Genomic DNA, 27,563 nt, shown 5'->3' with positions numbered 1-27,563 from the left:
GACACACAACTATGGGCCGTCCTGCAGGCCCGGGGTGCGCTCAAAAAGCACAAGCATCTTGACCCACTACAAAGGGGCCCAACTGGGGTAGTGCAGAGTAGGGTATAACCCTGGGTCGACGCTTGGCCAGCGTCACGACGCGTTAAACCATCGGTTGCTGGCACTTTATTAAAGTTATTCCTATCCTAGTGGCACAAGTGCCAGTTATGGCCAAAGAGCGCCATAAATTAAGCTTCTGCAATAGCAAAACAGTGACTTGGCAAGATGGGAAGTTTGGTAAGCCAGAAAAGATGCAAACGTGAAAGATGAATGGGAACGCCATGTGGGGAACTAACTCCATGTGGAAGTTCTTGCACCACTGTGCAATGTCTTCATGGTTTTTGGCATTGTATGCTCAGGTTTAGTGAATTGTTTATCAGTAAAGAAGGACTACGTTGAATATTAATGGAACCACAGACTTTGCCTAGACAGCTTTGATAACATTTTCTATGCCAAAATAGCCCGAACGCAAGATTGACCTTTATTTTCACTATTACTAATTAAGTCTTCTTCCTAAAGAAGAGTGACTACAGTTTTCAGAGAATAGTTTACTTCTCTAAATTGGTCAACCATTTTGCTAATATCCTATGAACGTACAGTCAAAGCCCTTCAGAAGACTTAAAGGACCCCTCACCAGGCCCCATAGCAAATTTTGGTTATATGCTGGAAGTTGTTACGTGTCCTCTAGGGAGCATTCCACTGCAAACATTCTTCATGTCAGCTCATCAATATCTGAGATAGAAATATTTCAGTGCTGCAAACCTATAATTTCAGCAGGTGGGCTCCGCTGCATAGGGAGACACCCTCTCCAGTCGCCCCGTCTAGCCTTTGCAAGTGAAAATCCTTCCCTTCGTTCTCCTGTGCCAGACCTCGAGGATTGCGTGACACATGCGTCACGGGCCTCGCCTTCACTTTTTTTTTTCTTCTCGCTTTTTCTTTCTTTTTTCGGTGATGCGCATTTCCTGTGGGGTCGTTGCATGCGAGCTGTTACAGTTTCGCCGAGCGTATGATTTTGCACTCCATGTACAAGGACACATGACAAGCAGTATAATTCCATGCTACATGAATACTGAGACAGACCAAGCAGATCGCAGAGCATGATAATGCGCTGGAGCATGGTGGAAAATGCCATAGTTTTGGTACCTTTGCATGTGACCCCACGACCGTGGGAACAAGCAGACTAAGCAGAAGTACATCTCTCTTGCTTCGTTCCGAAGTAAAACAAAAAACATGCAGGCAATCCGTTTGTGTGTTTTATTATTTCTCTAAACTTAAATTCATCAGTTCAAGCAACAGATCATGCCTTGATTAATTATCAAAGTCGCGTGTCACCACGAGCGACATCATACTGCAGACTCAAGTACCTAGGTGCAGAGACACGAGTACGTCATCCTCCAGCTTGGAGCGTGGCGGTCGCGAGGAGAAGGAAAAACGGCGTTCTGCTTGAAATTTCAGATCTTTCCACGACGCATAGTGATGTAATACTTTGCAGACATGATCGTTATCACACATTGTATGCTCTGCGCTTGTCAGCTCAATATGGTCAGACTTGGTGAGGGGCCCTTTAAATATGTACTTTTCTTGCTTCAACTTGGAACCACGTGGTGCAGATTAAGGGATCTAACATCATGCAAGTAGTAATTAAGTTTGAGAGCAGTGTCTGAGACCATAAAATATGTGCAAACAGGCGTAGGCTACAGGGGGGCATGATCTTGATTAACTTGTACTTGTAAGCCTGTGCTCCACAGGTTGAAAGCTGGGTCATCATGAATATACAATGTTGCAAATTAGCGGTTATGTGCTTCATTTACGTGCTGCTGATGTTTCATTCACAAGCAGAGCAATTGACTGCTGCCCGGCGTCAAACCGAGCCACACCAGCCTAGGCTAAGTTTCCTGCACGGCGGCGAAGCCAGTGAAGCAGACGAAAGCCCCTCCATACACGTTTCCGTCGACCAGCTAAAGTACACATGAACAGGTATCCTTCTATCTTAGATACGTTACAGAAAGCCTGGAAATGGAGGAGGTGTTTGTTGGCCTTTACGTAACTGCAGACACCAAAGTGCGTTTGTACTCCCTTCACCACAGATCCACCTGATAAAAGTGGTGGGTTTCATGCTGTAGTACAGGATGCGGAGCATAGAGTGTTTTATGGGCCTTGCCTTGCACACACTCTGAACCTGGCATTGCTAGAGTTATGCATGAAAGTCAGTCGGTGCCGGGTTTCGGTCAGCTTGTTTACAGACTCGATAAATTTTGTGACTTGTTGTTCAAAAGGTCTCGGTTGGTTGGAGCAGTTTTAGAAGGGAGAAAATCAAGCACTCAGAGAATTCTGCAAAACGAGATGGACACTAAAGGAATTCTCACTTCAGTCTGTTTTGAACAACTGCTTTGAACTACTCGAAGTAGTTTGATGAAACCAAGGTTTCATCGCACAAAAAGAACGAGGCATAAGCCCGAGGGAGTGGCTGTGAAAAAGTGCTCGGAAAGTTTTATGACTCCTTTATGCTTAGGCTGATGGTACCTGTTTTTTAAAGGCTGGAAACTGTTAATATTGCTCTGCTAAAAAGGAACCTGCACTTTAGCGATGCAGCACTCTTAATGAAGGCCGTTAAAGAGAGTCTTGGCCACCTTCAAGACAACTTTTCTAGTTTTTGGAGTGACTTGTCAAGCAAAGCACTAAAGATTGAGCTTTTAAATCCATGCGTCCCCAAGAAGACAAGGCAAGGACCCCGTCATTATGATGAAGGATGGCACGCAGACGCATTCAGTTCTCTGTAAGATTTCTACTGGCAATGGTTCTTCCTAAGTTGTTGACACTGTGCATGCATCTTTGCACAAGTGTTTTCCGCCAGAAATGTGGCATCACATGACACATGTGGAAAAGTTTGATCGGATAAGCCGGCAGCATGTATTTGTGTGCATTAGGCAAGGGGGACGAAGCCTTGATCCAGGTTGCCTCAAGCTGTATTAAGCCATGTTGATGAAAATTACAATGCGACAGTTGCAACATTTTATGACTGAAAGACCTTCTTTCGGGAAAAGATGCTGAGCCATTGCAGGACGCTCCTTCCTGAGGTTGTTAAGCTTCTCTGAATTTCACTGACAGTTCCGGTCACTTCTTGCACTTCAAAGACATATTTTACATGCCTCCAAAGAGGGAAGAATTTTCTGTGTTCCGCAATGGGACTAGCTAGACTCAACCACACCGCAGTGCTGTACTGCTACAAAGAACTTGCTCGGTGAATGGACCTATAGTCGGATACAACTTTAGAAAAAGGGGAGGCTCCGCCCAGCTCACTGAAGCGAGACGTCCGATTTCCTCCGCAACTAAAATAATCCGGCTCAAAACATCGTGCTTCTGAAACACGCAATTCTCGATATAAATAAAGAGTTTCGTATTTTGATGACTGGTTTAGTAGAGCTCTCATGTGCTACAGCACATGCCGGATCGCGACAGAAAAATAACCCCGTGCCTTCCACAACGCTGCCTGTCGTCTGCTCTTTAGCTTCATTGCAAGTGACAAAAGTAGAAAGAGCAGCTCTGCATGGCTTTTGCACTTGTTTACATGTACACGGCACATTTACTACTGTTCTGAGCTTCAAATGAATCAGTTGCTATTGAACAAGTACTTATATAAAACAGTGCATTTATCGCAACCATTACAAACTCGGGATGCTTCATGTCAGTGAAAGCAGTGTTCAGGGTGAGGAGGGAGGTCAAAGCTTCGCATATTTCGGGTGGCAAACTGTCGACGACCTTGCGAAAGTGCCCAGAAAATGCGGAGAAAAGAAAACTCAGCACGAAGTATGACACGTTGTGCGCGCCGAGGTCATGCGCCCGATTTCTTTCGCCGCAACGAGATACCGACGGTCGAGAAGATCACTAAGGAGTTCTCGAAGCATATATGGTGTTATGTTTGTGCCCTGGGATTTGCCTGACAGAAGGCCAGTGCTATGGTGTGTTGACCGTGGAGGCAGCATTTATCCCCGCATGGTGCCTGCTGCGGGCACACGACTACGAGCACGGCTCGGGTTTTCTCGCAGCTGCATGGTGTCCACGACGGACACGGCCACCGGATCACGGACTGCTATTCGGCCCCTCCCTGTGCCGGCAGCAATGCAACCCCCCCCCCCCCCCTCCTTTGTCCGGCGGCGCCCGCACCATGAACGACTCTTGCTGTGTTTGGGAACGTTTCCAAAGGGGGGCTGTGTTTCGACCCCCTGCCTTGCAGTTGGTCCCCTTTGTCCTATGTGGGCCATAAAACTACCCCGGCGCACCATTCTGACGGACCGCCAGATTGGCCCGACGCCGCAGCGCAGTTCGAAAAAGCGCCGGCCACCGAGAGCGGCGTTAAGACCACGGAGGCTACCCGGAGCCTCTCTCTCTCTCTCTCTCTCTCTGCCTTGTTTCGTCCTTAGGGACTGTCTGGGGAATCTGGGGACCGAGGGGTGTTATTTAAGCAGCTTGCAGCTGCTCTGTTGGTCTCTCTCCTGATAATGACGACAAAATGTAAACATTGTATAAAGAATTTTTCGCCGAGAAAGCTCTCCTTGTCTCTGACTCTGCATGAAGTGGGGTCCAGACCTCCTGCCGGCCACACATACCTCGGCACACGCAACAATGGATCTCCCATCACTGAAACGGTGTACTGTGCGTCAAGCACAGCAGCACGGCAGCCAAGCATTCTCCTGTGACCTCTCAAAGAAATAAGCAGTTCATTTGATGACATATTCCTTTAAATGGAAGCCCAATTCTGGAAAAGCAACGTCCTGCACAGATCGTGCTCAATATAAGTATTGGCATGGAAACGTGCTGAAATGCTGGAAAATCGGAATTCAAATGCTGTTATTAACCCTGAATAACTATGTGGGGCCCAAAATGCTCATTCGGGCAGCCACTGTCCAGCTTCACACAAAAAAGCAGTAGTCAACGTGAAATTAAGAGCCACCCTTAGCAGCCTGCACACCAAAGCACATTCTGCTTTGCGTGCAGTTGTGCTGCCCCTACTGTTTTTTTTCAGCCCGTTGATATGCATAATGCCAATGTCAGAAGGCCCAAAATACTCTATTGGGCAGCCACCTACGAGCATGACGGGCCCTGTGATGAAATAAGTTGTTGGGGCACGCTTGAAAGGCACCTTTAGCCTCTGCACTTCAAAGCACAGCCATGTCGTAGCCATTGTAGATGAAACAGCAGTAGTCAACGCAAAATTGACCGCCACTTTTAGCAGTTTGCATGCAAAAGCACATTCATGTGGTCGCATTCTTTATTTTGGTTATATGGCTCAGGCAAGTAATACGTATGAGAGAACAATTATCAAACATCATTAGCTTAGTGAGGCCCTAAATACTCATTCAGGTAACTATTAATAGCAGTAGCCGAGGGCACGCTTGAAAGGCACCATTAACATTCTGCACGTCAAAGCGCAGTCAAGCCGCAGCCATTGTTGGTGAAATGGCAGCAATCAACGCAAAAATGACAGCCACTGTTGGCAGCTTGCATGCAAACACACATTCATGTGGTGGCATTGTTTATTTTGGTTACCTGGCCCCCGCAAGTAATGCTAATAAGAGAACAATTATCAAACATCATTAGCTTAGTGCGGCCGAAAATACTCATTCGGGTAGCTGTTAATAGCAGTAGTCGAGGGCACGCTTGAAAGGCACCATTAACAGTCTGCACGTCAAAGCGCAGTGATGCCGCAGCCATTGTTGGTGAATTGGCAGCAGTCAATACGAAAATGACAGCCACTGTTGGCAGCTTGCGTGCAAACACACATTCATAAGGTGGCATTGTTTATTTTGGTTACCTGGCCCACGCAAGTAATGCTAATGAGAGAACAATTATCAAACATCCTTAGCTTAGTGGGGCCGAAAATACTCATTCGGGTAGCTGTTAATAGCAGTAGTCGAGGGCACGCTTGAAAGGCACCATTAACACTCTGCACGTCAAAGCGCAGTGATGCCGCAGCCATTGTTGGTGAATTGGCAGCAGTCGATACGAAAATGACAGCCACTGTTGGCAGCTTGCATGCAAACACACATTCATAAGGTGGCATTGTTTATTTTGGTTACCTGACCCACGCAAGTAATTCTAATAAGAGAACAATTATCAAACATCATTAGCTTAGTGAGGCCCAAAATACTCATTCGGGTAACTATTAATAGCAGTAGTCGAGGGCACACTTGAAAGGCACCATTAGCAGGCTGCACGTCAAATCACAGTCATGCCGCAGGCATTGTTGTATTTGTTTATCTGACCGGGCAAGTAACACCAGTGTAAGCACAATTATTCACCCTGAATAGCTCTGCTAGCATTGTACTAAAAATGCTGAGTGAAGTTGAATGTGTTTTATTGAGGGCAATTGTTTAATTCACAAGCCATCGGCATAGTGATCGACGGCCAGGTTCAGACAATGACATTGGTGATGTAATAAATGATGAAAGTTGCGAAAGCTCTCAGTGTACTGCTTTGCTGGGCTCCATTCACTGAAATATGTCTTTGCAATGACGAAAGCGTCAGACAGGAAATGACACCCCACTGCACAATGTTATTCATGTTGAAAATTTTTACCATCATATGTGATGGGCAGCGAAACAGTCTGTTTACTAAAACTGAATGCATGAAAAAATGCAACAGGATAGCAATGTGTTGTTTCGCAATATGCAGCCTTTCATGTGCATTTCTGGCGAGCTGCCACATGCACTGATGCATAAGCATGAGCAGAGGTAAGAGGCAAAGTTACTGTGCAACCCACATGACGCTTTTAATAAAATGTATCTCTAAACCTTTTTGTTTTCATAGGCGATCAAAATTTGTTTTGAGTGAGTTGGTTAATCACATTGCAGCAACAACACAAGAAGCAAGGACAGAAAACACAGCAAGTAGGCAGATTGAGCAGACGAGGTTGACCAGTGAGAAAGGTTTTAATGAGATGGAAGAGGCCAGCCCACAGTGTACAGGAATTAGTGCTACCAATGAGATTGGTTAATGAAAATGTTTAGACTTTGCTGAAAGGAAACTAGCAAAAACAAATGCTAATGTAAAATAAAAGGACAGAAATAAGAGTAAGCACAAACATGCGTGGAAGCAGGCACGTATTCACATACAAACGTGAAAACTGAGAAAAACTCAAAGATAAAGAAATGTGGAAAATTAAAAAAAAAATTTACAAACGCAAGAAAACACACAGATTTACAAACAGACGCGGGTAGAAGTATTATAGAAGCGGGTTCACAAGCTGCTGGACCTACCTTCTCGTATGTTGTTTTTTTAACCGTTCTCTTAACACTGTCTTGGGAATTTTTAATTGCAACATATCACGAGAATCGAAAAGCAGCACTAAGCTATGTTGTGGGAAACCATATCGAGCGCTGGCAACACAACTTATGCGTGACTGTACCACAGCATGCATTCTACATCTTGCGCGCATGGTGAGCACTGGTGGAAAGCAATCAATCGACGGTGCTACACAACGCTCGAACACCGCCGTTTAGACTCTCGGCTATCTCAGTGCTGACCACGATCGTTCTTGCTAAGTTGGCGGCAACAAATCTTTGCATTGGAGGCTTCTTTTGCAAATATTTTCTGTTGAGACGCTCGTAGGTTTGTTTCATGCGCGCACGCTTTTCTAATTTCTCCTGAGAATGGTTTTGCTCCATCACTTCATCCCGTCTGACGAGAAACTCAGCAACACTGTACACGAACACACCCTTCGCTCACTGTAGGCATCAGACTTTGGCAAACTTTTCTCGTCCTAACTTCACTCGGGAGTGAAATAAAAAAGACATGGAACAAACAGGCAGGAGGTGTGTTTGCAGCGGTCGGTGTGGGATCCTGTTTTCAGGCAAAGCGTAGCATAGCACAGCGTCAGCGATGCTCGATGCAATGTTTCTTTGTTGGATCACGGCTTAGAATAAATGCACGTGGCGCAAATGCCGCATCGTAAACTCGCAGTAATATTTCCGGCATGATAGACAATCACAAACACTTCAGGAATTCACTGTGACGAGGCGTTGCTGCGCACAGCTGACGTGACTTCACCCAGTTCGAAGCCCAGGCGGCGACCTTCTCCGACGGCGGGGTTACCGGCTGACCGGCTCATGACGTCGGTCCAGAGTGCACGCCCATTGGTGAATGCTCGTGTGCATTCGCCTCGGAGGAGTAAATGCCCCCTTTTTTCTAAAGTTGTATCCGACGATAGATCTTGTGGCGAACGACTTTATCAAATGAACTCCTGCCAGAAAAAACACATTTCACGTCGCAGGATAACCACTGTAGTTGCTGCATCTGAAACACTCCCGGACTTTATATACCTACTTGACCAATGTATTTGTTTGTTTGATCCTCTGTTCGTTTGAACAATGTTTTGTGCCTTGTCTTGTTTATGTGCGTGTGACCTGGTAATCTGCAGCTGCAGGCTTTGTTTCTGTGCATTAGAAGAAAGAAAAGAGTCATTGCCGAGTGTATTACTGCTTCAGAAGGAAAGGGGCCAGTGTTCTACCCCCACACCATTGCAGCTCGCACAAGTGTGGTGTTTCTCAGATCTCTGCTCGGTGGTGCATGTGTCATGGTACTGTCGATATGCACACGGCGACAACATATGACACATGCCGATAAACATACGCCCTGGAAAGTACCCCCTTAAATGAACTACTGACAATAAATAGCCAGTGTAAAAACACTGTACGAACTTTCCCTCCCCCTAGAGAACCCGCCCCAGGAATATAGCATGTCTACGCCACTGTGTGCTAGCGTGTGTAAGTGCACGGGACAGTGTTCATGTCACACAGAGTCGCATGCTGCATTCGTGCGCAGTGGCAATTGCATCAATTTCATTTTGATCTAGTAGTTTCTATAACTTAGATTCAGCCGATGAGAGTGTGAGCACATACCATATTTACTCGTAGAACGCTCACATCCCCCGCATTGCCCAACGAAAATTATATTTTTTTAGTATTCGTTGCACCCTCTAAAATTGCTGCAGGGACCGTTGTCTGCTTGTTCAGGTCAGTGACGGTGACAGTGCATGCTAGCTGAGCTCTACATGGCGTCATGCATCTATCAGCAGCAAGGGACCACATTTCAATTCAGTCCACAAGTCGTGAAGTTTCTGCCATTTCATGGGCAGCTAACGTTGGCATTGTTTTCTTTGTGTCGCTTTGCCATATTGTAATATAGAAGCTATACGGCTGGTTTGAAGCTGAACGCCGACAACAGTGAGGGGACATCATTCGGTTACATCAGTGTTGATACAGACTATGAATAGGTTAGGCTAGAGCCACCTTATTCATTCGTTTAGTGGCTAGGTGCAGTTAGGGTCTGCTTATAAGGGCCTTTGCAGAACTGCCTGCGGTCAATTATATATATATATATATATATATATATATATATATATATATATATATATATATATATATATATTATGTAGATAGATCATTAATGCATCTTTTTGTATTTCATTTATTAAGCACAAGTAATTTTCCCTATGTTGTCCTTGGTGTCAGTGCTTGTTGGCTTCTTATGATATGACTAATAAAAATCGGGCCCCTCGGTTAACCCCCTTTCTTCTAATTTATTACATAACGAGGGTCTCGAATCCGGCTACATTGATGCTTTCAGGTAGCATATGTGGGTTTATTGACCAGTTGCCTTCACCCAAAAAGATCACGTTCTCGTGATGCCTGTGGCAAAAAGGGCGTTCCACGTTTGCCGCCAAAGTCTGTGAGTGGTGGCGCTGGCTAACACTCCCAGGGTTCTACTAGGACACATAAATACCCAAGAAAGTGGATGGGGAAACAGCGCCGCGGTAGCTCAATTGGTAGAGCATCACACGAAATGCAAAGGTTGTGGGTTCGGTTCCCACCTGCGGCAAGTTTTAACGCGACAGCATTAAGGAGCTATTGTCGCAGAAAAGCCAGTGTCGTCGGTGTCGGCGGCGTTGGCCGTGAGCGAAAAATCCCGGAAGACAATTTTTTCATTCACTTTAATTTCCATCAATTTATCGTTTCTTTATTTCATTTATTAAGCACAATTAATTTCCCCTATGTTGTCCTTGGTGTCAGTGTTTGTTAGCTTCTTATGATATGACTAATAAATATTGGGCCCCTTGGTTCTTCTCGTTTACAACTATACTTTGTAACCTGAATAGTTCAATAGTAGGAAAACTTGTGGCATTTGGTGAATGTTTATACTTGTTAATATGGTGCTCAATGATGCGAGGATTAAGAAAGCAAGGTAACATGCATGAGTACTGACTTGCAACTACAAGTTTATCGTTCAAACACAGAGATATGTATTTGTGCAGAACTTGACAACGAAAAATTTAAGATAAAGAAACTACATGCACGACAGAGCCTGCCAGGTAAAAGTCACACCTATACTTTGTAACCTAGGAACAACAATGCAAGACTTATGCCAACAACAACAACAAAAAGGAACACAGATGTGAGTCGTAATACTGGCTAAATAAAAAAGATTTAACCCTAAACGCAAGAGGCTACCTGATTATGCAGTTGGTCTGCCTTTCAGTTTATCACGTCTATTATTCCTCCAGGTTCTGGTCCTTCACACTAAAGTGTATTTTTTCTTTTATCGGATGGCATCGACATCTCCTACAATCTATAGTGACTACGCTCGGCAGGCAGCACCATAGATTAGTGATAAAATCCAAATAGATGATATTCTAGGTGAGAGTTAGTAGTATTAAGGGGAGTTGGCATGTTGTGTAATCAGAAGAGTAGGTAACTGGCTATTCATTAAATTAAACGAATTGGCAGCCTGAGGATAGGAGTGCAGTGTGACCTGGCAGAAAGATACATTGAGCGACTAGGGATTGCGTGAAAATAGGCTGGATGCAGTTGACTCCAGGCGAAGGTAGTTCCTTTGTCCTGTATTAGGACCAATTGTGGAGGTAATCGGTGACCAGCAGGGAAGTGTGTAGAACGTGTGAAAGATAGCAGAGGATGAAGATTGACCCTGCATTCATCATACCCTCTGCTTCACCTGTGTGCGTTCACTTGCTGGTTCATTCATTTTCTGGCATTTGGCCAAAGTCAATGCAAAGTGAAGAATAATCTTGACTGTAAGATATGCTCGTTGTGTCTCATAGTTCAAGTGATAGTTGAAGTAATTAAAGACCACTAGTCAGTCAACCTGTGTTCTAATAGTGCTGCACCTGTTGCACAGGATATTATCTGTGAGAAACAACTGATAAGTTGGAAAAGGGGATAGTACACTGAGCTTGATCCCTTGTTTTGTGCAGTACAGTAGCCATGGCTCTGCCGCAACTGGATGCACCTACCAGCTCCATGCCGCCTGGCATGAGCGCGCATGGAGAACTTTTTGCTGAGACGGAGGACTTTGGCTTAGTACCTGGGGCTACAGCACCACTGCGCACTTCTTCCAGGACCAGCCAGCCTTGCAGGCCTGTGGACGGGGAACTGATCGCAGAGTTGGAGGGCTTAAGATTAGTGTCTGAAGTTAGAGCGCCGCCACTTGCCTCTGCCACAACTATCAAGCCTAAAAGGGCTGTGGACAGCACAGTTGCTGAAAAGCCGGGGACTTCGCAGACTGCTTCTGCCAGTTCCCACCAGCCTGGTGCCACTGTGGACAACAGAGATGATACTGAGTCGGAAGACACAGACACAAAGCCCAAGCCCTCAGGCTCAGCGCCTGGAGCCTCTGCACCAGGCAATGGCAAGCCTCCTGATGAGCAACATTTTCTGAGTTCTGAGGTAAGCTTATGTCCTTGCTCTAAGGTTTCCTCGAAAATTTGTTTTTGCAGATTTGTAGAAGAATCAGTAAAAGACGTGGATAAGCATGTTTTGCACAGCTAATTCATCTCTGGTCTCTCTGTTAACCACTGTGTCCATATAGACAAAGCACTTGAATCTACTGCACCGCACAATAATTTGTAGCAAACTCTAAAATTACCTGGTTGAGGAAGTTTTAAAGAGACGCCATTGTTTATAAACATGTAGAACTAGAAGGAAAAGTACCACTGTTCATGCAGACCCATATGAGCGTAAAGCTACCAAAGCTAAGGGTTTAGCTTTGGTAGCCCATCTAATTTAGCCCATCTTGAGCTGCCATGAGAAATTGCTACACTGTAAATCTTATCCAAGCATGGACGAAGTTGCATATCCGTTGCCAAGCTGTTTGACGTCAGTGCACACAATGCCTTGCAGGCAAGGATGAGGGTGCAAAAGTGACCCAAAGCACACTCGTTATACAGTCTCAGCCTAGGGCCAGCACGGGGTGGCAAGAAAAGCTGTTTGCAGTGTCCGAAATGTTGACTTTGACATCAGTGGAGCAGTGTGGATGCAGTGATATGCCCTATGGTTACAGAGATAGCAGCAGAGTTTTGTGTCATAACCTGCCACCGCTGATGTCGTCGACTGGGAGGTGTCTACTGTGTGAAATTGTCTTCTGGAATAAAGAGAAGGAAGCAGCTGGTTTGCAGAAATTGCTGCATCATTGCGTGGTAGGAAAAATTGGGCAGAACACATGTCATAATAGCTGTCGACGGTAATGCATTTAGCATTGGATCAATATAGTGAGGTAGTCTATTGCCACCATTGAAATGAGTTATGTATGAGGCATGTACTGAAGTGGGACTCCTTTTTCGTTCTTTTCTATAAACTTTTGGCACCACCTAGTGGCACTGCTGTGAAGCCTGCATGTGGCCTCTGAAATGCACGGTGCATCGGTTTGTGCGTACGCTGTGAAATGTGCCATGCGGCCGCCAATCTCCTGTTTCTTCTTTCTGGACACTCTGCGCCATCTAGTGGCACTGCCAAGAAGTCGGCGCATGACCTTCGAGACGCCGTGACCTCAGTGTGTGGCCTCCTCAGGTCTTCGTGAGCGAGTTGGGGATCGGAATTGGGCCGATTCACTTCTCACGGCACACTATTGCGTCACCTCTCACATGCGTTGGTGTAGCGTTGGATTGTGGTGCACTATCTTCGGGATCACCTCGGGAAAAGGCTAGAAACTGACAAATCTAATCATGTGAATGTAGTGGTAACACGCCAAGGAGCATTAAAATACAAAAAGCCAATGAATGACTGAGGTGAGGTTCAAAAATTGTTCTGAGACTATATTGAAAACTGCTTCAAGTGAATTCACCAGAAATTTAAGTGCTAATTATAAATGGAGTTTACTATTTAGTATTTTTGATCTTGACGCGCAACTTGCAACGCATACGTATTGAACTGAAGCAAATTACTGTGTACAAAGTTGGGCTTTAGGTATAGCATTGAGTATAGGTACACAGGACTGAGAAAAGTAGGTGCACCTAGATCAGTGTAAAAAGTCGGGCTTGTTGGTTTTTCATGACTGTGAGTGCAACACGAAGTACACAGGCCGGACAGAAGTAGACACACAGAGTGCTGTGCGTGTCTAGTTCTGTTCATCCTGTCTACATCACACTGTACCCATAGTCAAATTACAATATTTATTCTGTTATAAGTCTGTCGCAATTATGAGGCGAGGATGCAGTTGGGGAAGCCCAAGAAAAGTAACCTAAGTGCGCACTTTGAAACTCTTTGACATTCTGTTACCATATCTTCCGGTTCGACAGGCAATTCTATCTGAGCCTTGACCTGGTTTTGTGTCTTTGACACGCACTTCACCTGTTTCAGAAGTGTTAGCAATTGTGCTCTCCTAGTGTATTCGCGACCTTCTCATAATTTTCCCTGATAAACATTGTTGCATTTGCATCTCGGGCTTCTTCTCTGTTCATGTTTGAAATCGTATTGAAAGAGCTGTCGCCTGTGCAGCTGCATTGTTGACGATTATCGATCGTGGTGCTGCCCGTTACGGTTTGGCGTTGAGCCAGACACCGCTGATTCATTCTTAAACCCGTTGAAGCAAAGGGTGTTGTTTGGATGACGTCTGTCTTCATGTATCCATCATGGCACCATGTTTCAGAAAGACCAGAGAGACTGCGGAATTGATTCGTCTTTGATTTATCTTGAACAACAAAAAGAATTTAAAAACTGTGTGCACGATAACACAAGGTAACACTATCCACATAGGAGCTATGCCATGGACAATGTCTACCGGGAAATAATCCTAGGTATCTTCTTTCAGAGTGTTGCTATGCGATTTAGTGTGGCAGGTCCTTAGCTGCCAACGACTGGCTTATTTAAACTGTAATTGCCATCGTGGAACTAGACGAAACCAGACCAAGTGACAAAGCCGTGTCACCATTTTTGTTGTTTTGATAATTGTTTCACACCACAGTCATTATGGCTCCATTGTTGAGGCCTAGGCTCCAGGAATGTGTGGTGGAAAGTTTCAGCCATTTGGCATTATCATGATGAGTACCTTTGGCTGAAGCCAGACATTACTACATATCTTGCTAGAACACAATGTAATAATTACAGTGGGGAAAGTCATCATTTAAAAGCCACTCAAAGAGCTTGAAGTGCGTGTCTAACTCAGAAACTGCTTAGCTGCTGGAAATTGCAGCTATGAAGACAATTTCACCATTATCCATTGTGTGTGTATGAATAAGTTTCGTTTCCCTGCCCTAAAGGGACACTAAAGGCAAATATGAAATCGGGCTAAAGTGATAGATTAGTGCTCGAGAATCTCTAAGGCGTCAATATTATCGCAAATAAAGCCTTGACAATCGAGAAATCGAGGTAAATGCACGACATGGTTAGTGACTCCCCTGGGACATTCAAGCACTTTGCCCAATGACGAAAGCACTCCTCAGTTAAATTTTTTCACTAGTACTTAATCATTCGTTGCAAAAAACATTCTTATATTGCATCATAAAACAAAATAAGAACCTACTTGTCCAGTTCTACTAAATATTTTTAAAAAAATGAACTCATTGAAGTTACCCCTGACGACGACGCGGGGGGTCGAAAGGTTTCATTTTTGCTCGACTCAGTGTTGCCCATGCTTTCGCGTTTCACTACGGTAGTTTCGTTATTGCGTAGTGCTGCGCCGGTTTTGCTGGCTCGCGAAAGTCGCACAAACTGGAAATAGCAGAGAATTCAACTTCCATATGATGTCGCGGGATGCCCGGATGGTCTACGCTACTTTACCAAAAAGCAGCTGCAGCGACGAGTCCACCGTTCTGTCTTAGCTCGCTAGTGCCATCGGTCGGGCGGGGCTTTTTTCACCAATGCCAGCAAAGGGAGGGGATGGCATATGCAATGTTACCGGCTGTGTCTCCGGCCATGTGAATAGCACCCCTTTATTATCTGCTTTGCTAGAGGTCATTGGGCTGTCAATTCTACCCCGTCGCCGCTAACACACCTTCGGTCGTTGCCTCACGCGCTCGCCTTAGCCCCTCCTCCCTTTAGAAGAACCCTACCTATAAATACTGTGCCGAGGAAAGCATTTGTCGCTTTGACAAATACAAGTACACTTGTCGAAACATTGGCTCCCGCTTTCACCTTGTTCTCGGTTTGCTCATTCTCTTGAATTTACCTTCAATTTTAAGTAAAATGTTCTGCACGAACCCTGGGCGCACTGTAGTTTCGCGTTCGGGCGATGCAGGCTCCTGGGAATAGCATTGCTAACGCTGTGAAAGACTACTCCACAGTGTGGTCAATTTATTTGTAACATTCATGTGCAAAAATTAAGTAAACATTGGTTCTTTAGACGTGGCCTTGAAGAAGCAAATCGGATAAGTCCAGTGTTTCATGAGCTTGGGAAACTGTCCAAGATGTGCGGAAACGCCTGATAAGCTTCAGGTAGGCATATTTTTGCATTTCTAATTATTGATATATTGAACTATTGAGCGGTACCCTTAGAGTTGTATTTAGCTTCATTGTATTTGTAATTGGATTGTAAATAGTTCTTGTGAAGAGCCTTTGCAAATACTCATCGCTGTTGTCTGAAGTTTTCCAATTAATGTAACCATCTTTTCGTGGCAACTGATAGTCAGGAGTTGGCAGTTTCGGCATAATCTTGGCGCCAACTTTTTTCATTGCGAAATTTTTGTCAAAATATTGTGAATGTATGGTTTTCCCTTGTGAAGGGATTCTGCCATTATTCGAACAGTCAGTTGGTGGTTACTCAGCACAAGACGATGCACACAACGTACGTTTTCATCTATGCACAAGGTAAAGGGGCCCCTTGAGTTTGCTTTGTCTTTGAAGTCTTGACAGCTTGAACATAAACCATTAGCCCACTTGAACACATTTCTCTTCTTTAGGACATCCAATAATTCTGTAGGCATTACATTTGATGAATTTCTGCACCATTCTTACCACGTTTAACAAGAAATTCGATACCAATCCTCTATCCCGTCCGTTTGTCAATCTCCATTTCGACAAATACTAAAAGTGAGTTGCACAAAAAGCATGTGCATAAGATTCTACCTTGTCCTACATAAATACGGCTCATACTAGAGGTGAAGAGGGTTCTTTTGAATGGAGAGAGCAAGAGAGCACTTCTGCTACATTCTCTCCACTTTTTGGTAGAGTGTGGCAGCGCACACTTGAAAGGTCTGTAAGAGGCCTGACATTTCTTGGAATAGAAGTCGAGCGTGCTTTTGTTGTCAATACGATGCATAAATCCTGGTGTTGTGACGAAAGAAATTGCAGAGGCACACTTGGCAAAGCATTTCTGTCTACTGTATCCATGCAAAAGAGTCTGCTAGAGGCTCAAACATTTTGCAGTTGTCATTGCTCAGTTGAAGCTCTAAAAACAAGTCGCTAAAGCTCTCCAGGTATACTTCATTACTTCAGGTGGAGAACAAACATGTTTCGGTACTGAAAAGGGCAGCCATTGTCACTGCAGCTGCTTAACTTCATACTGTCTTTCTTAAAACCCAAGAGAGCCAGGTTCTTGCTGTTTTATAGCAACTGCGCCCACAAGAAAGTGAGTATTCTGTGAAGCTGGCGCCATCTAGTAGTGCAAAATTCACATGAAAATAATAAAACTACTGCTACTTGTCTGTGGCACTCAGTAGATGGAAGCAGGTATACCTTAACAGGTGACGCTTGTCACGGGCAAAAGTTGGAGAATATTTCTCTATGAGTGAGGCTCATCCACAGCATAGAAATGACTAGAGGAGAGCTGACTTGGCGTTTTTGGCTTGTCATTGTTGTTGCTACACATCAAATTGCAATGCCACTACACACGAAAATAAATAGCGGCAAGCATCGGAGAGCCCAATGTAACTTACTGGTATCCGGTATCCATGTTTTGGAAAAACGAAACAAACCAGCTTTGGTTTTGCCGAGCAGGATATGTGAATACAGAAAAACCTCAATTATATGTTTATGGGAAAAAAAATAGAAAAGCATGATAACCAAGAAACTGAACGAATCGAAGTCAGTATAAATTTTGGCAGACTCAACTGTAGTTGACATTCATGTAATGTGAAAGGTTGCACGAATCGTTGCAGCGTGAGACGTTGGTGGGCGCTGATCTGGTGTTGCCGGAGCGGTTTGAAACAGGTTTTGTTCTTGCAGGTTTGGCAAGCTTACGTTTATGCTCTTGAAATTTGACCTTGGTCAGCAGCTTCTTCGTGCAGAGCATTATGGTGGGAAGTTTTGATGTGCCCACTTAGTGAGAATGGTTGCGGTGCAAGACGCCGACGCGCGTCTAGCTGGTGGGGTCCCGGAGTGGCCTGAAGCTAGAAGCACTATTACTACTGCTAGACTGCTGCGATTTGTCACATGAATAACTACTAATGATGATTCTGACAACAAAGCAGTGCTTTTTTAACATGTTGATGTCAGGTGTCACAATGTAATAGAAAATTGTGGTGCCTTTCTCCTATATCAATATCATGGGTAAACATTTTCTTTCAGGAAAAGTAAACTATAGAGCAAACTAGTATGCTTGACGTTTAATTTAGGAGGCACTTATATTGTGTAGGCCACGACAGTGGCGTTTATTGCATCAGCGGCACAGCCTACACGGCCAGCCTATGCGCTCGGGGAGCCATACAGGCAAGCCCGAGGAGCTGACGTCTTATCACCACGATCACACCACTTTTAAAATGAAATAATTTTTCTTCCAGAAGGCTGCCGCACATGCTTTCCTGTCCTCACAAAAAAAAAACATTATATTGGTCCCATTATTACACATAGTTTTATGCATTGTAAGTCACACATGGTACAAAATGCGCTGACAAAACTCTTTTGAAAAATACCTGCATCTTATAGCAGGAAACTATGATACTTAGAAAATGTATCAGTTCTAGGGATGCAAAACTATCAGTTGATTGTTGACTGTTGACAGTGTATTATGATAATTAATGAAGTAAGTATCAATAATGTGACTATATTTATAATAGTAGTAGTACTATCAATAGTATAGCAGTCATTCACTTTTGACTGTGCACTCGATAGTTTTGGAATTCTTGGCTATAGATGCAGAACTGACCATTAGTAAACACTGAGAAAAAAAGTTGCAGTTTCGCCCGAAAGGCGAAGCATCGAGTATGATAGAAAATAAGTAGGCAGCTACACGTAGTAAGGATAGTGGTTTTATTGGCCGTATAAACTTGTAAACACTTGCTTACTAACTAAATTACCAAGCATGGTGTCACGCGCACCAAGCAAACATGAACACATCTCACTCGATGGCTACGGAAACTCACTGTCAAAATGCTGGAATGAGGAAGTGCGGCAGCAGCAGTGAGCAAATTTACCTTTGTGCTGCTTCTCCAACTCGAACTAAGTGTTCAAAACACAGTGCACATGAAGCTTTCAGCACTCGTACACTCTGTGCCCATCGCAGATTCCTTTCAAGATAAGGCCCGTGCGGCCGTGCCATACACAGCAGCTGTGGAATTCCCGCTCCCGTTCTTTCCCTCCTCCCTGGTGCTTTGTGTGCCATGGAAGACTGCGCGCTTCCTCCACAATTTCACTTGCACATAAAGCATACCGGGTGCAGCGACAATGTTGTCACCCTTGGACTTTATACGGAACATAATGGCCATGGCAGAAATACACCTGGAGTGTCCATACAATTACTATCGCAGTAAAAGGAAATGGAGCCAAGTTTATGTTGCAGTGTTAAGATGCGGTGTATCGCGTGGACTTGCATTATTGATAGGGCAGTGTTGATATTACTATCAATAGTGTTCTATTGCTGGTGCTATCTATAGTTCTTGTTCTGTTGATAGTTCAGCAATCACTAAGTTATTGCTAGTATCGATAGTACTAGTGATAGTTTTGCCTCACTATTCACTACATTTATATGGGGTACTCTGCTTTTTAACCGAAATGAATTCTGTCAGACTGCATGGCCTTTCCTTTCTTGATAATTACTATAAGCACCGGAGGCCTTTGATGGCAAGAGAACTACGGTGCCTGGTTTACAGCTATGGCTATTACGGCCCAGCAGATCCGCCAGCTTAGCAATCGGGGCTCAGTGAGTATTTATTGCATTAAAGTGGTTGCGGACATCTTGCGGAAAGCTTTAGGTAAAAAAAAGCTTAGTAAGTTGAACCTAAATGCTGATGTGCTTCCTGCACCTTCTTTTTTCAAAGTCTCATTTCCTTTTGTTCTCTGTGTGATTTGCAGGCCAAAGACAAGCTCAAGACCGCAGGCATTGTGGCTGGAGTAGCAGTTGGTGGGTAAACTGCACGAGGTGTTTGCATCTGAGTTCAAATTTAGTAGCATTATCATGGTGGCACATTTCCGCACCTCTCCTTGCCTGTTTGATCCATAGAGTCCTTAACAAAAGCCCTCCCATCTATCAAGTCGCTGACAAAGGTCCAGTCAAAGTCTCTCAATGTGGAATGATACTTCCAACAGTCGACTCTAAGCCTAGGCATTCTCCTCTACAATCAAAAAAGTCTACACAGTTTGGGGCTTACCTTGTTTCCAAACAATAATCGTAATCTATCCTCCATCAAATTTCTTTCTTTACTACTGCTGCCCGGTACTTCCAGGTCACGAATGGAATGTGCATTATGAGCATGAGATAGCACTCTTGACAAGAAAGTAGTGAGTGAAGCTTTCAAGAAAGGAAGTGTAGGGGACACCGAACACGACTTTTGTTTGGAAACATGGTAAGCCCCCAAAGAGTGTAAACTTGTTTTTAGATTGTATATGTGTGAAAGGTTTTTGAGAAGTGTTAAGTGGTTGTCTCTCTGCTTGTTATGAAATCGATAGAGTAGCACTTAAAAGCTTGAAACGGGGCTTGCCATGTCCACCGTCCTTTCTCATAGGCTGTTGGTATTCATGTCGTTGTCATTGCCTTTATCGTTCTGCTGCACGTACAGATCGAACAGGGGGCATGCAGTCGACCTGCTTATACCAAGCAGCATGGGGCATGGGGTATGTTTATATCAAGCCGAGAGTTCGGCTTGTTCAGCCGAGCTGGCCGCTTTCTTAATATCCGATTTATTAACGTGCAAGAGTCGGGCACTCTCATCCAGTTTACTTCCAAAGGAGACTAAAGAGAATAATGCCGCAGATTCAATGTGCCCTGTTGGAATCTACGTAAAGCAAAACTTTTAAGGCAGTGTTCATGCGCACCTTCTCATCTGGCTCAAGGATGCCTTGAATGGGGAACTCTGGAGTGCAATGCACCTTTGAACGCAAGCAGTGTTACAGGGGTTGAAAGAGGCAAGCTGACTTTCTGCGCGATTTCTTGGGGTACCTGACCTCCCCTTGGAGGCGCAGATGTGACCATATACGCGTTTGAAGGGGCCACAACGAATACGCAGCGCGAGGCCATCTCCGGTGCCCTCCTCTTGTCTCATCGCGGCTCTCCATGTCACGATTCCCTCGCACTCTCCACCAGCAACCAATGACCCGCATGCGAAGGCTGGCTTCCCCCCCTCTACCTTCCACTACTGCAGGCAAAGCAGTATGACCCATCGCTCCTAGATGGCGCCGCCATCCCGCAGCTGAGTGTTAGCTACTCTATGAAAGAGCAGCAGCCGTCGCCAGCCACGGTCAGCAAGAGAGGCACAAGGAGGTTTGCAAAGAAAGCTTCGCTTTAAAATTACTTCACTTATATTAGCAAATTACTTTTCTAGATTATGAAAGAAAAAAGGCCACTGTACCTTGAGAGATTCTATGGTAAGCCAGAAAAGTCGTAAAAGTGAATGTCTGGTGGTGACGCCATCTTGGAAGTTCCATCACCGGCTTGCCCTTATGATATATGAATTTAGCCTGTGTCTGCTTGGTCCTAGTTAATGTGTTTTTGGTAAAAAGGGACTACATTGTATTGAAAACAAAAAAATCTCAAGACTAAACTAGGCAAGCTTCAATAACATTTAGTCCCTTCGCTTCCTGCCGTGCTGCGCTTTGCCTTGTCTGGTGTTATGCGGCATGTTTTCATGCTTCGTTCACGGTGTTCTGTGCTGTAAGAAAGTAACTAATGCATGCTATAGACATTTGCAAAGTAGTTTACTGCAAAAAAACTAGAAAACAACTGTGACTGTTCTGCCACCTATCAAAACGTGCAAGAACATCTACTCTAAAAGGTAAAAAACATCCGCTCTAAAGGCGGGCGGCACAAACCCAGCCCTTTGAACTAAGGTCTCCTCAGCGCTCCCACAGAAGTGAATGGGTGAATGAGCCACGACGGTGCAAAAGTTTAAGTACATTGAGGTCCACGATGTCACACTGATGTGCAAACATTAGGGATTCTTCAGATTATAAAAAAATTTTGATTTTCTATTATAGTAGTCAACCTATTATTCCAAAATTAACTAAAGGCGAGTTTTGTGATGATACTTTATCTGTCTACACATAATCAGTGTTTCTCTTTGGCGTCCTTTACACTCTGCAGCTAAGGAAAACATTGTTAACTCACAACCACATTTGGGGACCGGCATTGTGCGGTTCGTATTTGTTGGTTATTTGTCGCATCGCTGACAACGGCAGTGTAGATGCTGTCCGGCGGAGAGAGAATCCCACGTGCGGCGAGGCGCGGTGAAAGGATGTGAGGCCAGACAGATAGTGGGGCAGAAATTGACTTTAATATTCACACAGTCCTTTAGGTCTGTAATCGTGCAACTCAGTGATTTCACATTGAATGAGAACATGAACTGTAGGGGTGCGCACTGTGAGGTCCCTTAAAACCAAAACTCTTGAGCCAGAGAATAATGGCACCTCATCATCTCCTCCCAGAAAGAATGAAGAAACATGGAGCTGCACAATGAGCTCATACGTGTAACACAAGTTTACACGACAGCATGTTACAGAACTAAGGCTACAGATGTGCAGTGGGCATGAGCAGGTGCCATAAACGGTAACACTGAGCTTGGTGTCTCACATTACTGCCCCTCTCTTCTTTGGCTGCTGGATTGGATTGGTGGGCTCGCTACATGCTTGCGCGCGCTTCACCGAGCGCAGATTGCTGAGCACCTGGTTTCTGCACTAGGCTTTTATACAGTCGCTTTTTCGAGCACAGATCGGTGTGCGTCTGGTTTGTGCACTGCGCTTTTATACGATCTCTTGTCGCTGCTTTCCATTCGGCGCGGCTTGGTGCAGGCGCACAGACATGGTGTGCGCCTGCTTTTTTTTTGCACTGGTCTTTGAACACATCGCTAACTGCTCGCGCTTATATGTAAGTACGAAGTGAGCAAAGTGAGCGTCGTTTAGCATGGAAGTGCTGCGCCGCAGGCGTACAGTGTATGTAAGCGCGCAGCAATGCCGGGAAACACTCATGCAAAAACAAAGCAACTGCGCTTTGTTTTTCATTGCTTTGCTATGTACCTTCACACTGGGTAGCACCGAGCGATCGCTTCTAACAAACGCAGAAATGAGTCTTTGCAGCGCGTGTGGCCATTAATTGACTCCCACCCCACAGCCATGTGCCGGCGGAGAGGAGGTGGCGCTTCACTTTCTGCCAATAACTTTCTATTTTTTGCGTGTAAACGCCCGTGATAGCTCGTGAGGTTGTGCGGGACGAGCTGCTGGCGCGACCCCCACTCGGTGGCCCCGGGAGGATTGTCGAAATTGATGAATGCCTCCTTCGCGGCAAGCGAAAGCACAATCGAGGCCGCCTGATGACGAGCGACAACGTTCCGCCGAGCCGTCAAAATCACGGCTGCATTGCAGATCGTGGACCATGGGTATTCGGCATGATCTGCGTGACCACCGGGCAACTCCGACTATTCAAGGTCGACAGACGAGACGCGGCGACGCTAGGCCCCATTATTGCAGCCTACGTTGAACCAGGGACCACCATCCACAGTGATGAATGGGCCGCATACAACTGCATGCCGAACTTAGTGGATGCTAACAGAGCGAGCCTCAATCTGCAATGGGAAACTAAACCACAGCGTGAACTTTGTGGACCCGATCACGGGCGTTGACAGGCAAAAAAATGGAAAGTTATTGGCACGCAGAAAGTGAAGCGCCAGCTCCTCTCAGCTGGCTGCAGGGTAACTGCACCGCTGCTGAAGTGGCACCCCACATGGCTGTGGTGGGAGTCAATTAATGGCCACACACGCTGCAAAGAGTCATTTCTGCGTTTGTTAGAAGCGATCGCTCGGCGCTACCCAGTGTGAAGGTACATGACAAAGTAATGGAAAACAAAGCGCAGTTTTCTGACCCTTTGCTTTTGCATGAATGTTTCCCGGCATTGCTGTGTGCTTACATACACGGTACGCCCGCGGCGCAGCACTTCCGCGCTAAGCGACGCTCACTTTGCTCACTTCGTACTTACATATAAGCGCGAGCAGTTAGCGATGTGTTCAAAGACCAGTGCAAAAAGCAGGCGCGCACCAAGTCTGTGCGCCTGCATCAAGCGGCGCCGAATGGAAAGAAGCGACAAGCGATCGTATAAAAGCGCAGTGCGCAAACCAGACGCACGCCGATCTGTGCTCGAAAAAGCGACTGTATAAAAGCCTAGTACAGAAACCAGGCGCACAGCAATCTGCGCTCGGAAATACGTGCGCAAGCACGTAGCGAGCCGCGCCTATCCAATCCAGAAGCCAGATGAGGGGGGGACGTAATGTGTGACACTAAGCTCAGTGTTACCCCATGAACATGGTACGAATTGAAGGCACGGAACATAGTTTAGGGATGTAACAACACGTGTGCAAGGTTGACTAGCAACATTACAATAGAAATGATTTGATATAAAGTTACAGTTCGATGCACAGAGAGTACTAATACCTTTGTAAATATATGTGCATTATAACACAGCAACATTATACAATGGTTATTACAGGTATGAGTGCAGGAACATTATTCATTATTATAGTGGGACACATTTGTATTGTGCGCTGAACTGGCCAGAATTCGGACTAACGCTTCTACATTATGTATTGCAATGAGCCTGCGCAGGACCCTTTTAAGTAGCACTTAAGAAGAAATAATGTACGGAGAAACACTATATTTGCGCGATATCATGTGATGCTACCTTGAGCTCTGGATTATTGAAAGACGGCACATAAAAATATTGCAAGGAGTATCTAAAAAATGATCAAATTCCATCCAAGCAAATATATATACATTAATGGCATACATATGCATACATATATGCATACCCCTCATGTAAAACCCCTCTCCTGGGGTATTTGAGGAATAAATAAATAAATAAATTAATTAATTAAGGCACGTAGTACATAAATTAAGCTGGGCCCTTTCAGATACATACGGGACAAGGGCGCGTAGGATGTATGGCTGAACTTTGTGTTCACTGTTAGAACCTTAACTGACTCTGAGACATCTGCAGAGTTTTATCCTTGGGGCTCACCTAAGCACTCTTTCATGAGGTTTGAGAGCGAACACTCTATCATCTATGAAGCAGTAGAGCATGACGGCTTGGATAAATGCCCATCGAGCGTGACCGAAGACAACGAATCCTGGCTGGGAACTTTGGCCATTTGTTGCGAAGGTGCCTCCTCGACTGAGCCTGTCTGCTTTGTTACACACTCCCGGGGGAACTCGAGGAGCGATGCATGTCGGCTAGGCACATCAGCCGATGCAATCAAACGCCTCTACAGCAAAATGACCTGTACAGTCGAACCCACTTATAACAATATTCAAGTGCCATGAAAATTCCATTGTTATAACCGATAATTGTTATAACCAGGTCGCGTGAAAAAACCAAAATAGGGGGATGGCAGAGATTCTGTAAGAAAACTATAATGGTGAGCAGGCCAGTGTCCCTGCCCACCACCTTCCTCCATCCAGCTTCAGATTGTGTTCACTCGTTTAACTGCTTCCTGGGTGCTCCGATTGTGTGTAACAAACCGTGGCTGTCGGCGTTAAAGAATGGCACTGCTATAACAACTGCAAAGAGGGGCCACGGGTGGAAATCGATATGCGAGCACCAGCGAGGCATTGCTTTGGTGACCCCTAAAGGGGCCTTTGAAAAATTGCGAGAAGGCTGCCACGGCAGCCTGCCAGCTTGAGAAATCCAGATGAAACGCTGAGACGAGATCGCCACAAGCATCTCGCCACATACTTCTTACTGGCTTGCAAGAGAAAATCCTATCGCCGTCAGCCTTGCATGCTTTATGCGAAGCTTGTCGACATCCTTCTCGAAGGCATCCAGATGCTCCACGTAGTGCAGGGGAAGGTTCCTCGCGAAAACGAAGCCCTGGAGGGACTGAATCCTCTGCCTGTGATGACAGCATTGAGGCAACCTGCCCTACCGCATCATCACTGTCACCGTTGCTATTCCATGCAAGCATGTTCGCGACGATCGCCTCATCAGTTAGAAGCACTTAGTTTCCAAATCCATAGCTGTGTGCTTTTTTTTCACCGGCAACGTTGTGCATGGCTGATGATCAGTGGGCACATCAGCCATCTTCTGCTTCGGCAACGAGTCAAACAAACTGTTGATCAAACGACGCTGAGAAACTGCATGGCCAAGAATGATTTCGACGCAGCCAACAAAGACGAACACGAGCGATTAAGCTGTTTGCAGAACTGCGCTGAATGAGGAACCAGCGAGCAATCTGCGAGCAGCGCAGTTGGCGCGGTCCATTCATGTTTCAAAGGGTGAGGTGGCATAGAGCTATGGGAGCAGCCCATTCGTGTTTGGAGGGGTGGAAGGGCGACGGGAAAGAGGCATGCGGAGATGGCTGGAAATTGAGCATGCGGCAGCAGTTGAAGCAGTGGTCCATCGTGCAGCAGCTTGAGTTTCTCATTTTCTCTTTCAAGGATTTCACATTTTGCTACCTTTCAGCACATACAACCAGCAGCCAGACTTCGTCTGTATAACTGATAATGTGGCATTGGGGCATTGTAGTAAGTGGGTTATTTCACCGTGTAAAACATAAAAGTTGACGGTGCAGTAGCTTCTCATTGTTATGACTGATATATTGTTAAAACCAGTATCATTATAAGTGGCTTCGACTGTATAACGAAGGGTTGATTTCCCCGCAGATTGCTTATGTTTCATATGCATTGTGAACGCCTCTACGACGAAGACCAATACATCGAATTTGCCTGCACAACTAAAGAATCAAGGCGTCCCCGATGGCTGATTTATTGCTTTAGAAATAATGCTAAGTCGTGGTGTTCACTCGGAGCCCTTCGCAGACATCACCAAAGTGTGCTTTGTACTGATAGCAGCGCTAGCGACGCCCTTGACAAGCGTGCCGATGTCAGCGAGCGTTACAGTCCTATTGTGCTGCTCCTGGAATCGCTAAACTTGTGCACTGTTTGTTGTAACGCAGCAGCGAGTGTGACGCTGGACAAATACGTTGCAGTTGTGACATGATGCAATCCTAATTGACCAACGACAACGTCTTTAGCCATCTAAAACAAAAACGACACAACTGTCGAGGAAGGCAGCAGTGATGAAGATTCTGTAAAGGAACTGTGAATTTTACTGCAAGAGAGATGGTGGCGGTGGTCGACGATCTGCAGCTTTACATCGCATGGTTTCTGCATTTTGTCACGGAGTGCGCAGTGAACCTAGGTGCAGTAAGGTTTGCTGCAGTTGCACATTCTGTCAAAGTGTGGACAAAAGGACTTGTGACTTGCTTCACTAAGATTTTCTAGAATCTGTGTTAGTAAAGGTTTTAATTTGTTGAACAAGCTTAGCCTTCTCTACAATGGGCAGTGCGGTGTGGGACCTTTGCAATGAAAGGAACTAAAGAAATTTGGAGGAATTTATTTAAAGGCATTTGACTGTATTTGATACCATTCCTGATCTCCTCCCTTATCAAGAGGAGGCGATTCGGAGACATATTAAAGGAAGGATTGCTTGACCCCTTAAATGCTGATGACGAGATAACTGGCCAACACAATGAACGTCCTCTAGTGGCGATAACGAGTTAACTCGTCGTGAATTTTGGCAATTGTTGCATACACATATGTGTTCACTTTCTTGGAACTTTGATAAGAAAGTAATACACAGTGACTTCCGGCAATCTCTTTGCACTTCTAAATAAAGTAGCAGTTTAGCCCGAAAGGCGAAGCATTTATTGCGATAGCAAATAAGTGGGCAGCTATAAGAAGTAACGATCGTACTTTTAGTGGCTGTATAAACTTGTAAACATAAGCACACTGACTAAATTAACAAGCATGGTGTCACACGCGCACAAGCAAACATGAACACATCTAAATCAATGGCCGCGGAAACTCTCTGTCAAAATGCGGGCGGGAGAA

General features: G+C 45.2%; 1 protein-coding gene across 3 annotated transcripts in view; it reads left to right on the top strand.

Moving 5' to 3' along the window:
• The window catches only part of LOC142563671 (uncharacterized), a 53,169-nt gene that overhangs the window by 10,021 nt on the left and 15,585 nt on the right, over positions 1-27,563 (top strand). The window contains exons 2-4 of one of the 3 annotated variants that reach the window (XM_075674260.1): positions 1,879-2,016; positions 11,306-11,777; positions 19,551-19,599. In XM_075674260.1, the coding sequence (XP_075530375.1) occupies positions 2,009-2,016; positions 11,306-11,777; positions 19,551-19,599 (529 nt within the window). In that variant the 5' untranslated portion in view covers positions 1,879-2,008. The remainder of the gene's footprint in view (positions 1-1,878; positions 2,017-11,305; positions 11,778-19,550; positions 19,600-27,563) is intronic. The other 2 variants (XM_075674262.1, XM_075674261.1) reach the window with 2 other exon arrangements.

This window comes from Dermacentor variabilis, chromosome 11, assembly GCF_050947875.1.
Source record: "Dermacentor variabilis isolate Ectoservices chromosome 11, ASM5094787v1, whole genome shotgun sequence".
NCBI lineage: Eukaryota > Metazoa > Arthropoda > Arachnida > Ixodida > Ixodidae > Dermacentor > Dermacentor variabilis.
The sequence above is the reverse complement of the archived record's forward strand: the minus strand, read 5'-3'. Positions and strand labels throughout refer to the sequence as shown.